Raw genomic sequence first — 13,968 nt, forward strand, 5'->3', positions numbered from 1 at the left:
GAACATCTGAGAGAATACTGTATTATTGGGCCAAACTTTGGTCCCTACACATGAAAAGGAAAACCCCTATTAAAAATAATGGGATTCAACCTGATTAAAAAGCTGAGCCGTACAATTCAGAATCCAAGGTCTCAACATATCTCAGGATGTGATCCATTGAGTCCAAGCAGCTGAATGCTTTGCAGGATTGGGACTACATATGATGTGAGGATGAAATAAGCTAATACAAAAGTGTGTTCAGTGAAAATGTTGGGGGTCTGTCTACATGGGAACTTATCTATCTACAGACGAATTGAAGTATGAGATTGAACTCAAGTAGTTGAAGCACGTTAAATTCAGGCCACTGTACTTTGGCAATGACAGTATCCTGCAGGGTTTAAATGTGCTTTAATTAATTGACTTTTAGGCTGTTTACAGATGTAAAAAACGCAGAAAAATGGCACTTTACTTTAAACTCTCCCTCCCCTCCATCAAGCCCAGTGCATGCCCAGTATAGATTGGACACCTTACTAGCGCTTTTTGGCACTTTTGTCTAATAGCTGATTAAATTAGATAAAAGTGCCAAAAAAGCTCCACTGAAGCACCTGATCTATACAGATGCTGCAGAGCTGGGTCAAACTAATGCACTGCTTCTTCCAGTTAAGCATGGGTTTTTTTCCACCCACATCTGCTGGCGCCCTTACATTCAAACTGCTAATTAATTCAATTTAACTTTCCTGAGGGCCCAAATATAGAAAGACTCTTTGTGGAAGTTCCAGTGTGGATGCCTTTACTGAAAACACACGCCTATTATTTTGTCACAGCTTAATTTAAATTTCAGAGCTTATCAGACAAAAAGCATTGTGTTTACTCACTTCTGATAAAATAACAACACAGCAGGGAAATTAAGGTGTGGAATTATAAAGGTTGAATTGTGGAAAGCGCTGAAATGGAACAAATATTGATTTGCATTTATTTGCCCAAAAGGTTATCATTGAAGAGTTATAGAACATGTGCTCTCTGGCTTATCCTGACTCCATCCATGCTTTCTAGTATGTTCTCACCTCTTGATGCAGTAGGGCCCTGATTCATCCCCTAAACTCTGCCAGCAGTGACATTCTCATTGTCCTTTCTGCCCACTTCTCCTGCAAGAATCTTTTGGCTTTCTTCCATTCAGATCAAATTCAACAATGACAAGTACAAAATTCTGCACCTGGGATGGAATACTTTCATGCACAGTTCAGACTGGGGAATGACTGGCTAGGCTGCAGTAGTTCAGATAAGGGGGTTACAGTGGACCATAAATGGTATATGAGCTCATGTTGCAAAAAAAAGCCAATGGCTTCCTGGGTTCTATTAACAGAAGTGTTTCTTGTCATTCAAGAAAGGTGATTCTTTCATTATATTCAGCACCAGAAAGGCCTCACCCAAAGTACTGCATCCAGTTTTGGATCCCACACTTCAAGAAAGATGTGGACAGATTGGAAAGAGTCCAGCAGAGTGCCAAAAATGATTTAGAGGCCTGGGAAACATGACTATGAGGAGAGGATGAAAGAACTAGGGTTATTTAGACTGGAGAAGAGAAGACTGAGGTGGGATTTGACAAGTGTCTTCAAATACTTGGTAGGTGACTATGGAGATGGGCTTTTCTCTATGGCCAGGCCATATGGGACAGGACTACGAACAAACAGCCCTGAACTGCAGCAGGAAATTTAGGCTGGAGATTAGGAAATTTCTGACTAAGAGGGTGATCAAGCATTGGAACAGACTACCTAGGGAAGTTGTGGAATATTAATTCCTGGAAATTTTCACAAGCAGGTTGGACAAACTTGGCTAGGATGGTTAGTCAGGGATGATACTGCCCTGAGCAGGGGGCCGGACTAGAAGACCTCCTAAGGTCCCTTCCACCCTACTTTCCTAATATTCTGTGACCTTATTCCACTACTGCCCATGCTTACATATGATGCAATCTCTGCTGAAGTCAATGGGTAGATTCAGCCACAGGGAAACTCCACTGAAGTCAGTACTTTGGCTGTATGGGATTGCACCAGTGTGAGTGAGAACGACGCATGGCTGTGGTGCACTCTCCACTTTAAATCCATTTGTATTAATGTTCCATAAGTCTGAGTATGAAGCACCCAGATAAGGTGAACAGAGAATAGGATTCCCTGGCTGAAATAAAGATCAGTTACTGGGCTTTCATACGGCCAGCATTAACAATGATTTAGGGGTTGATCTAGCAGACATTTGACACAAGAATAACTTAAGCTAATAAAGTGCTTGTGTGCATCACTGTTTACAGAACCAAACCACTGGGACAGTAAAGACAGCTGGCTTCAGTAAGTAACAGTCTCAATTTTTTCAGTAAATCTGACTAAAGTTACTTTTAGGCCACCTCCTGTTTTTCAGATCGCACTAGTTGTTATTGTTTTCAGACATGTAAAGGGCAGTCTTTCATCAAAGGCAACACTGTGAAGCAAAACTTTACCCTGAAGAAAAGCACAGGAGACCGTGTGGAGGGCTGACTGAACTCTTGTGTGCCTTTCTTCTATCCGCAAACCAAAATCTGGATACGGCCGAGAGCCTCAGAGCATAACGTTTTCCCTATGCGTGTGCCCAGTGGCAGTGACCTGTGCACTGCACCACGCTCAAAGAACAGTTTGAACTCATGTCATTAAATGATTTCTTACAAAAAATAATAAGCAAGAGCTGAAGCAAATAAAAATAGAAAATAATAAAAAACAAAAATTAACATGTTTGGTTGAACTACTACTTTTCTTCAGGGCTTGGTACAGATATTCAAAAAGATCAATGGATTCTCTAAGCTGCATAGATTGGATCACAAGAAAATGGAACAAACATGAAAAATTATGATAACCCCTTAGGCAGACACCAGGCCATATCAAAATGTTGATTCATTACCCCAACCTGAAACTAAGCTAGATTTGATTTTCTATATATTTGTTTTGTGGAAACTGCATTTTCCATTGAAAAATCATTCAAAATCATGACTAAAGAAAGGTTTATAGTTAGCTTTAATTCTGTAGCCTTTCCCTCAGTGACATTATATTTCTCCAATTTGTATGTTTGTTTGTTTTTCTTTTATTTTTCCCCTTTAATTAATAAAAATCAGCTATTTCAGATGCTGTCAATTATTGGGTAACATGACTCTCTCTATAAAGAAAGTATGCTGCCTTAAAAATTGGTGGAGGAGGTAGCAGCAATCACTTGATTTGAGGACGATCGCTATCATGGTAGACGATCTCTACCGCCCCCGCTCGTCCCAAGACAAAACGTAAGGTGTTTGTTGTGGGAGTCTCCATCCCGAGGGGGACTGAGGAGGTAATCTGCTGCCCCGACCCCTTCGCCCAGGAAGTCTGCTGCTTCCCGGGGGCCCACATCCGGGACATTGCGGAGAGGATCCCTAAGCTCCTCTAGCCCACAGACTGCTATCCCATGCTCCTTATTCATGTGGGCACCAATGACACGGCTCGGAGTGCTCCCCGCCGGGTCATGAGGCGCTACAGGGATTTGGGAGTGGGGCTAAAGGGTCTGGGGGTGGAGGTGGTGTTCTTGTCAATTCTCCCAGTCTCGGGGTATGGGCTGAGGAGGGGGAGGAGGATCCACATAGTGAACCAAAGACTACAGCGCTGGTGTCATCGGGAAGGCTTTGGCTTCCATGATCACAGCCCGCTCTTTGGCAAGAGAGGCAGCAAGCTGCTGGGAAGAGATGGCCTCCACCTCTCTCCCCTGGGGAGGAGGCTCTTCTCAGCCAGACTGGCTGACTTGCTTCACCGGGCTTTAACCTAAGCCAGCTGGGGGATGGCGGGACTAATGCCACTGCTGGCCCGCCTAGCAACCCTTGCAAAGCCAGCAGGCCAAGGCACTTAAAGGAGCCTACTCCTGCCCCAGCCCTGGTACAATCTGTGGGCAAGGCAAGAGCCCACAAGGAGACACTTGCCTGCCTGTGCACATATGCCAGGAGTTTGGGGAATAAGAAGGAGGAGCTCATTCTCCTGCTTAATGTAAATAATTATGACATCATAGGGATAACGGCAATCTGGTGGGACTCCACCCATGACTGGACCTCGGGTATAGATGGCTATATCCTGTACAGGAGGGATTGTGTATATAAAAAGGGCGGGGGTGTAGCTCTCTAAGTTAAGTAAAGCTACGCGTCCCTGCAAGATGATGTTGGCGACCAGGGTGGACGACTGGAGACTGTCTGGGTTAAAATCCATGGGGAACACGGCACAGGGGATACAATGGTGGGAGTCTACTACAGACCTCCCACCCAAAGTCAAGAGCTTGACCAGGAGTTCGCCTGGGAACTGGCTGAGGCTGCATGCTCCAGGACCACGGTTGTCATGGGTGACTTCAATTACCTAGACATCTTGTGGGAGGATCACTCAGCAAAATCCAAGCGGTCACAAAGCTTCCTCTCATGCATGGATGACCTCTATCTGACTCAAGAAGTCTATGGGCCAATGAGAGGTAAAGTGCTGCTCGACCTGGTATGGCTACTGGGGATGACCTAATCAGTGACCTAGTGATCAGTGGGAAGCTGGGTGACAATGACCACAAGCTGATCACCTTTACCATCTGCCATAAAACTGGCAAGTCAGTCAGCAACACAGAAGTGTTTCCTTGACTTCAGGAAAGCTGACTTTGACAAGCTCAGGAGGCCCTAAGGGACCACGACCCCAGGGAGAGGGGAGTTCAAGAAGAGTGGCTGCTCCTCAAGGGAGCGATCCTCAATGCACAAGCTAATTCTATTCCATCTCAGAGGAAAGGCAGCAGGAGGACACAGCAGCCCCCCTGGCTCTCCAGGGATCTAGCAGACCTCCTGAGGCTAAAAAGAAAGACCTACAAAGGATAGAGGATGGGATTCACCTCCAAGGAGGATTATTCTGCACTGGTCCGGTCCTGCAGGGAGCAAACCAAGAAAGCCAAGGCTGCAACTGAACTCCAACTAGCTTTAAGCATCAAGGACAATAAAAAGTCCTTTTTCAGATATGTGGGGAGCCGGAGGAAAAGCAAGGGCAATATTGGACCCCTGCTGAACCAGATGGGGTAACTGACAACTGATGCCCAGGAAAAAGCCAGCCTATTAAATGGGTACTTTGCGTCGGTTTTCATCAGTCCCATGGGACGCCCATGCCCCAAGACAGATACAGCTGCACAAGCACCCATGTCACAAGTTTTGCCTGTCAGCAGCTAGAAGTGCAGGGCCCTAGAACCCCTGCACCTAGCTCCTTGACAACTGGCAGACTTCGTGGCCTCAGCAGGGGCTAGCAGGCCTGCAGCTTTCAGAGAAAAAACAACAAAGTTATAGATATTTCATTGACTCCCCATTATACCCTATGGCCAAATCTCCAAACCGAAGCTGAAAATCAATTTGGCACTCCAAATTGAATCGCTGGCATCCGAATCAGCCAAATCTGAACGCAAATCAAATAGTTCCCTATTTGCACAGGCCTACTGGCCAGTACTTCCCAAAAAGCTTCATGATTGATGGAGGATTCATGATGGAATCAAAGGCCTTAGTGAAGTCAATGAAGGGCATATACAGGTCCTGATATTTTTCATGACACTTTTCTTGGACCTGGCAGGCCCAAGATTATGTCAAAGATTATGTCAACTGTCCCATGGGATGGTCTGAAACCACAGTGAGATTTTGGATGAACTTCTTCAGCAAGAGGCAGAAGACAGTTCAGGAAATGCGGATGAGGGTTTTCCCTGCTGTGGAAAGCAGGGTGATACCTCTATAGTTCCCACACACAGACTTAACTCCTTTCTTGAAGACAGTTATGATGTTGGCATTTCTCAGGTCCCCAGGAACCTGTTCATTGTTCCAAATTCAAAGAATGAATTTGTGGAGTCTTAGTTTCTCATCAGCAGCCTTGTAGATTTCAGCAGGTATGTCATGTGGTCCAGCAGCCTTTTTGTTCTTGGTTTCCTTGATGACACACTTTATCTAGGATAGGAGGTTTGGCAAAGGATCCTTTTTCAAGGTATTAGGGGATAGATTCAATGGTAATATCTGCCATAGTTAACTCATGGTTCAGGAATGCCTCAAGGGGATCCTTCCTTCTGGCTTGGATGAATTCACTGGTTTTCAGGACTGTCGAGCCATCCTGCAATTACGGGAAAGTAGGACCATGGGAAGTTGAGCAGCTGATACGTTTTATTGCCTGGAAAAAACTATGCATGTCATATTTGCCAGAAGAGAGATGGATCTCCTTGGCTTTATCTTGCCACCACTGATTTTTCATTTCCAGGATCCTCCTTTGACCTTGACCTTCAGGCTTTGAGGAGCTGATAAGTCTCCTTCTTCTGCCGAGATGAGGTGTCATCTTGCCAAGCAGAATAAGTCCTTCTCTTCCAGTTGAGGAGGGCTTGGATACTGGTGTCACTCTTATCAAACCAGCTTTGTTGCTGACAGGTGGTATAGTCAATGGATTCAGCGCAGGTATATGGACAACAGTTTTAAACCCCTTCCAGAGTTCCTTAGTGTTGCTTTCATTTGTGGGCAGGGCAGAAATCTTTCCATGGAGACACTGTCTGAGATCCTTACAGACCTTCAGATCTTGAAAAGATTTGTTGCTGAGAGTCCTTCACATTGCTTTTGACTGTTTTGGGGGTTTTGAGAAAGCCAAATGTTCACAGTGGATCCGACAAGACTGCGATCTGTCCAGCAGCCATCAGTTCCTTGCGTGGCTCACATGACATAGACATCCATTCAATCACAGGCTCTAATGACAGAATAGTTGAGGAAATGCCAGTGCTTAGAGCAAGGATGTCTCCAGCTAGACTTGTATTTGCTCTGTCTGAAAATGATGTCCATCATGACAAGACCATGCTCCATGCATTTGCTCAGGAGGATACCATTGGAGTTCTCCACTCCATTCTTCCCAGTGGTGCCACTTTAGAGTTCCAGGCTACATCTGACTCTGGTGTTTAAGTCACCAAAGAGAATGATCTTGGATATTAGTCAGTTAGTGGTCCTGGGTCCATGAAAAACAGCTGAATTACTTCCCCTCCACTGAAGTAGCTTTGCACTCTTAGTTTAAGTCTAGCATTTTAAAATAGAAATAAGATATATGAGGAGTAACACTATCAATACTGTGATATTGTTTAAATTCACCACACCCAAAAAAGCTGAAGACAACTTTGCCCCCCACACCTAGTGCAATTGTTGCTAACATCACACCAAATCAATAGCAGAGATGAAGCACAGTCTAATAGTTGGAGCAGGGAACTTGGAAGTAAACAGCGTTGGGATTTATTCTAGATTTTGCCACTAGCTTCTTGTGTAATGATACAGAAGTCACTTAGTGCTTTCATGCCTCTATTCCTGTATTTAAAATAGGCAGATCAGTATGTTGAATCCTGTGTGGAATAACATGAGGATTAGACAGGCAGAAGTGACAATTTTCACCCAATCTGGCCACAGAAAGTGGTTTATAGCTGTGACCAAACAAGTGCATAGCTGCAGACCAGTTCAAAAATGGCTGATTGAGTGAAAATCTGACTCCTCATTGCATGAGGGGTCAGATGAAGATGTTTCAAAACAGAACATCTTCTGTAACTTCTGTCTGCACTGCCTGCCAGTGTGTTATTGTTTTCAGAATGGGAGAAGGGAAAGGGAGGGGAGGGAGTTCAGTCTGGGTTTTTTCAGCCCCCGCTAGAGGGTGGGATGGGCATATTGGAGTCCCCCTCGCAAGGTGTGGGAGGGGGCTCCAATTTACCCACCTGTCCCTCCAGCACCAGCTGGGGAACCCCTAGAATGAGCTCCCTCTCCTCCCTTTCCCCACTCCCATTCTGAAAATTTACAGCCTCACAGGGAAGAAAGCCATTGATAAGGAAAGTGGCTGTAGGCTGGCAGCCAGCAGCTACATTTGCCTCCCTTCTGGAATCAACAGTGAACGTCTGTTTGGTCCAGGAGGTGGTTGTAACTCAGAACACTTCCTGCTAAGCTTTCTCAGTTACAGTAGGAAGTTGCACTTCTGTCAGCACCCAGAATTATAGAGAAGTAGAGCTGGAAGGGTACAGAAATTTTATTTATATTGACCTAACTAGTTAGGTCGATCTAAGTTACTAGTCATGCAGAAGTTCAAGGAGGTAAAATCAGGTAAAAATGGCAGGCCTGATCTAAATTAGTTCACCTGAGGTGGTGTGCTGAGATTGGGAACAGGTCAGCCCAATCTAGTCAACATGTCGGCAGCATAGCCCCAAGGCTGGGAAAGCCCAGCCATTTACCCTAGCCCCAGGGCTGCGCATTTCCATCCCTCCCAACCCTGACAGGGCTATATTTAGACCCCTGACCCCGCCACCTCCAGATGCACGAACCCTCCACTCCAATAAATGCTTGAGGATGATTGTCATAATATGCCTCTTTATTTGTGATTATTGTGCAAAACATTGTCTTTTTTCCCCTTACTGAACAGGTGCAATTTGTGGCGACATCCAGAGGAGTATGACCATGAGGTATGTTCAGTTGTTTTGCACATTCAGTTGTTCTCTGTGCTGCAAGGGAGCAGTGCAGAGGGGTTTTTTTTGGACCCTGGATATCCAGAGGTCAGAAAAACCCACGGAGAAAAAAAGCGGAGTGGTGCACACACAGGCAGTGCACACCGCTTAAAAACCCCAGCCTCCCCTACCATCCCCGGGGTAACTTGCCACACACCAGACCATGCGTGACACAGACGTTTCCCAGGAACAACTAGCAGTGGCACAAGGTGCATTACTGCTACTTGTCCCCAGGGAACCAAATGTCCACACCACATGTGGACACAGCCTGTGGGCGCATCTACATGTGCAATTAACTCAACCCAATAAATAACAGCACAGTTCGTGATGGAGTCAGCTGCTCCTGGGTGCAGCATCTTCATGTATGCCATTCGAACCAGGAAAAAGCAGCTCCAAGCTGGCAGGGGGCCTGAGTGTTCAACTGAAGCTCCGGGTAGCAGCATTGGGCAGCGTCAGGGCAGGCCGGGGCAGGAGGGTGCTATAGTGTGGGGCTAGGCAGCAGTTAGCTCCCGCACAGTAGCAACCTTGTGTCCCAATCAGCCCCTGTCACTGTCTACATGTGTGTTGCAGTGCATGTAATTACTCCACCGTAGGATAGTACTGTCCCTAACAGAACTATTCTATGGTAGAGTTAATTAATTTACTGCGCCCTAATATGGGCTCATGTGTAGACAGTGACACTTTACTGAGGAGCCAAATTAGTCAACTCTGCAGTAAACTGCACATGTAGATGCACCCTGTGTTCAATAGCTGAGGCTGACGAGGTGAGATCTGCTTCCCTAATATCAGGACTAAAGGCTTGATCCAAGACAGTGAAGCTGACAGAAATACCCTGTTGACTTGAATGGGCTGTGGATCCAGTTTGCAAGCCAGGAATATCCCAGCTCCCACTGATTCCCCCTCTGGTCTCAGGCCACTTATGGCTTAATAATAACCTACATTTCTATTTGAACTTCCTTTAATTCACATACAATACTGCTACAATTGCTTTCAGCACTTGGTCATTGTCTATTTCTGTTTCTAATGAAAAGTTACTTAAAAAACCTTCCTGCCAAAGCTTTTTAGGTATAAAATGTGCATAACAACACTCGAGATACCTCTCTGCAGAGATGCCAGGATTGGTTAGCTGATATCTGTAAAGTCCTTTGAAGAATGAAGTCCTCTACACATGGTAAGATTGCTGCTCAGTGATGAACAGTTTTATACTAACGAGATCCCTGCATCACTTTTGTCAAAAGAGATTTCACAGAGTCAGATGAGTTGCTAACAAGGCCTGACTTTCAAGCATAAACTGATGCACTTTCCACTGACTCCCTTGGAAAGGTTCCCTGTATATTTTTGGGATGCATTGTCAAATGATCCTTGTGACATTTACAGTACTCGAAGAGCCTTGGTAGAGCCATACAGAGCTGGTAAATGCTTCCCTGGGATACTTACTGGAGTTTCACTGTCATCACTGAACTATGACACAGCAACCTATAAGCCTGATAAGAAGTATGCCTGCTGCAGCAGAAAGAAGAGCACCCTCAAGTTCAATGACAATTTCAGCTGGGATCTCTGCTGCAATTTAAATTAACATAATGATGGTGATTTTCACCATTTCTTCATTATCATTTTGTTAACATTACAGAAATAAAGCATTAAGCTGGCGTGATTTGATTATATAGGTTGGAAGACTACACTAGAAGTATATGGTTAGTGGACAGAATTTAAGAGCTCTTGAATAACTCTGGGTGGCATCTTCTAACATAATGTTGGCACAGTGTTGCTGTCATTGAAATCTATGTCAGACTTCCACTGCCTTTTTGTGGGAGCTGAGCTAGCTCAATGCTGAATATGTTGATTATGCCCTTCATTCCTACTGTAAAATTGTAGCACCCCATTCCATTCCCATTGAAAGCAATGGCAAAAGTTCCAGTGACTTGAGCAGTGCAAAATCAAGCCCTTAATCAAGTGCAGAACAGTGTAGAATCAAGCCTTTATGCAAGATTATAAGTTATAATGGGACAAAACTTACAATACCCTGTAATTTTTTCAGATGCAGAGAGAGCTGTGAAGAGGAAGGAAAAAGGGACAGTTTACAAGCAAAGTCTTAATGGTGCTCACCGCAATACAATAATAAAGAAAAACAGGTCTACAAGGGACCTCAAGAGAACATCTAGTCCAACTTCCTACTCAAGGTGGGAACATTTCTATTCAACCTATTCCAGATGTTTGTCTAAGCTGTACTTCAAAACTTCTAGAAACACAGATTGCATGGTCCCAGCACCTCACTCACTTCCCCCATGCATCCAGCCAGAGTTTGACACCCCTTGTCTAACACTTTGCACCTGCTGTTGTTAAATTTCATCTGGTTTATTTCGGACCATTTTTCTAATTTATCACTGTCAATTTGATTTTTAATCCTGCCATCTCTGGCAGCTTGGTGTCATCTGCAGCTTTAATAAACATATACTTGGTTCATTAATGGGCAACGTTGGACTCAGGACAGACCCCTGGGGAACACTACTTTGATGCTGAGCCATTAATGATACATATAAGATTCCAATTATCCAATCAGTTATGTGCCTATCTATTAGTAATTTCATAGTTTCATAGTGTTTCATAGTGATTAGGGTTGGAAGGGTCCTAAACAGATCATCAGGTCCAACCAGGGCAGGAATGAGTGCCGGGGTTGTAACACCTCAGCCAAATATCTATCCAGCCTCCTCTTGAAGACCCCCACGGTAGGAGAGAGCACCATCTCCCTTGGGAGTCCATTCCAGAGCCTGGCAGCTCTAACTGTAAAGCAACTGCTTCATCATTCCTGACTTTACCTATGAGAGACAATGTCAAAAGCTTGAATAAAATCATGACATATCAAATCTGCTCTTCCTCCCTTAACCACATACTTATTTGATGGACCTAAAAAACTTCCTTCTCCCTTTGCAATCCCTAGGGTCAGTCAAGAGCAACCTCCTGCAAGCACCATCAGCACATCAGGTCTTCTTGCCAAAAACATGTGGAAGATCATTCTCTGCAGTTCTTCCTCAGCTCTGGAACTCCTCCCTCCCCCTTGAGGTCACCAGAGCCTGAGCTTGGACATCTTTTGGCTAGGATAGTTTAGTCAGGGATAATCCTACCTTGAACTAGGGGCTGGGCTAGACGACTGCATGAGATTCCTTCCAACCCTGCTTTCCTATGATCCTAATTTCTTTTCTTTAGTATGAAACAAATTACTCTCAATTCTATAACATTTTCTATTTGAAAATCTGATAGGGCCCTGCTGCCCCCGATAGTGCGAGTGGCCCTCCTCTGGACCCTCTCCATGTTGTCCACATCCCTCTTGAAGTATAGCACACAGAACTGGACACAGTACTCCACCTGCAGCCTGACCAATGCCACATAGAGGGGGAGGATCACCTCCTTGGACCTCCTTGAGATGCATCTGTGGATGCATGACAAGGTGCGGTTGGCCTTCCTGACTGCAACCCCATACTTCCGGCCCATATTCATCTTGGCATCAACGATGACTCCAAGATTCTTTTCTGCCTCTGCACTGATGAGAAGGGAGTTCAATTAACAGTACAAGCAAATTAATGAGTATCAAGACTGGTGTATTCTCTCTTGTCCATACAGCTTCGTTACATTAGTGAGAATATTTAGTACAAGGTTTATGGAATTAGCTCAAGGCTCTCATGAGCATTAATGACAGTTCTCAAATTAACTGCCTATGCACTGAGCTGCTGTGGATATTTTTGTTTTTTTAAGCAACGTGACTCTGAGGTTCTGGTTCTCCCTTACCCAGATCCATTTTACATAGGTATAAATTCTATTGCTTTTAATGAAGTTACTCCTGACTTACAATCATGTAAGTGAGATCAGAACTGGGCCCAAGGTTATCCCTACATGTACGAGTTTTCTCAGCTTAATTGCGTTAATTATAGCACAAAGTTATGGTTTTTAAACAGAGTTTGTAAAACTCCTCTTCATATTTATGTTGGGGTACAGGTTTCAGGTAACTCAACCACCGACTCTTCATTGATGCAGCCTTCATGCTGGCCAGGTTTAGCACAGTCATAAGACTGCACTACAATGCTAAGAAGCCACATTTGGCCATCAAAGTACAAGCTCATTCTGCAGGTGGTATGAAAATAACCCCGACCAAGGGAAGTGCATAGCTTTAACAACACTCACATGCTACGCAGCACTTTGAGCAGTGATTCTCAACCAGGATGTTGTGGCACTCTGGAGTGCCTTGAGATCCTTTCAAAGGGTGCAATGAGGTGCCATGCAATGTTAGCACTGTTAGGTGTGGAAACATGATACACAAGTTTAACCCAGAGATTTCAAACAGGAATCCACAGGGTCAAACCATTCTGACTTGCTGTGGCCTTTCTGAGATCTCTGCAACAGAAAAAAAACCACTCTTTTTTTTTCCATAATCACAAAAATCAGAAAACAAGTGAGAACTAAGAGCTGACATTTTCCAAGGGGGCCCTTGAGTCTAACAAGGGGAACCTTGCATCTGAAAATGTTGAGAACCATTGACTTAGAGGCTAATGCCCACCTGTTTCCAAAGAGATTCTTATTATGTAATTAGTAGCCCCACCTCTCTCAGCTTCCGGTAGCAACATCTGAAAATTGTGGGGAGTTGCACATGTTGTGTGGATCTACTTGTATTTTTCCAATGAAAGCCTGCAGGATTCTGCAAATTATATGACAGGAGTCCAGCATGGGTTTTTTGTTTTTTTTGACAACACTGGAATATTTGGGAGGGTAAATCAAGCTATGCTTTCTAGTTTATATGATTTGTTGTCTTTATTCTCCTTCTCTTCTTTATTCTCCACAAGGAGCCAATTTTGAAGTCACACTACCAAAGTGATAGCTGAGAAGCATACTTCTGCAACACACAAAAGAGTGTACCTTCACACCCCTTCTTGCCTCCTTTGTGTGTGCAGGGGTTTTGTCTGGTGTGTATCCAGAGACAGTATATGCTCTCCTGGGCTAGGGACAAATGTTACACATAAACTGGTTTACATGATCAGAAACTGGTTTAAACCTGTAACAGAACAGATGTTCAGTGCACATAAACCAGATTGAAAATGGCTGAAACTGGTTTGAGATAAACCTGGTTGAATGTAGCATCAGACTTAACTAATTTGGACCCCTTGCTGGTTTAAGACAAACCAGACACCCCCAGCATCTTGGCATGCTTTCTGGGCTAGGTGGGACTCTCTGCTCTACAGCAGGGCTGGCCCTTCCCCTCTGCTCCCTGGCTGCAGCTCCAGCACAGACTGCAAGCTGCTTCCCCTCACCACTCTCTGCTAAGCAGGAACACCTCCCCACCACCTGCTTTGCTGAGGAGGTGTCTGTGTATTAGCTAGTAGACCACATCCTGGCAATGGTCCCTGCTAAGTCAACAGGTAGAATCAACAGGTAGCTGGTAAAGTCCCTCTGTTGTTTTCTTAATGGGGT

General features: G+C 44.6%; 1 protein-coding gene across 5 annotated transcripts in view; it reads right to left on the reverse strand.

The window, feature by feature from the left end:
* The window catches only part of CLIC5 (CLIC family member 5), a 131,088-nt gene that overhangs the window by 67,624 nt on the left and 49,496 nt on the right, over window positions 1-13,968 (reverse strand). The window contains exon 2 of one of the 5 annotated variants that reach the window (XM_090031029.1): window positions 10,529-10,561. The exons of 3 other annotated variants lie outside the window; for them this stretch is intronic. In XM_090031029.1, the coding sequence (XP_089887155.1) occupies window positions 10,529-10,561 (33 nt within the window). The remainder of the gene's footprint in view (window positions 1-10,528; window positions 10,562-13,968) is intronic. One more of the 5 variants, XM_090031047.1, reaches the window with a different exon arrangement.

Source organism: Crocodylus siamensis, chromosome 1, assembly GCF_052110815.1.
Source record: "Crocodylus siamensis isolate JL-2025a chromosome 1, ASM5211081v1, whole genome shotgun sequence".
Taxonomy (NCBI): Eukaryota; Metazoa; Chordata; order Crocodylia; family Crocodylidae; genus Crocodylus; species Crocodylus siamensis.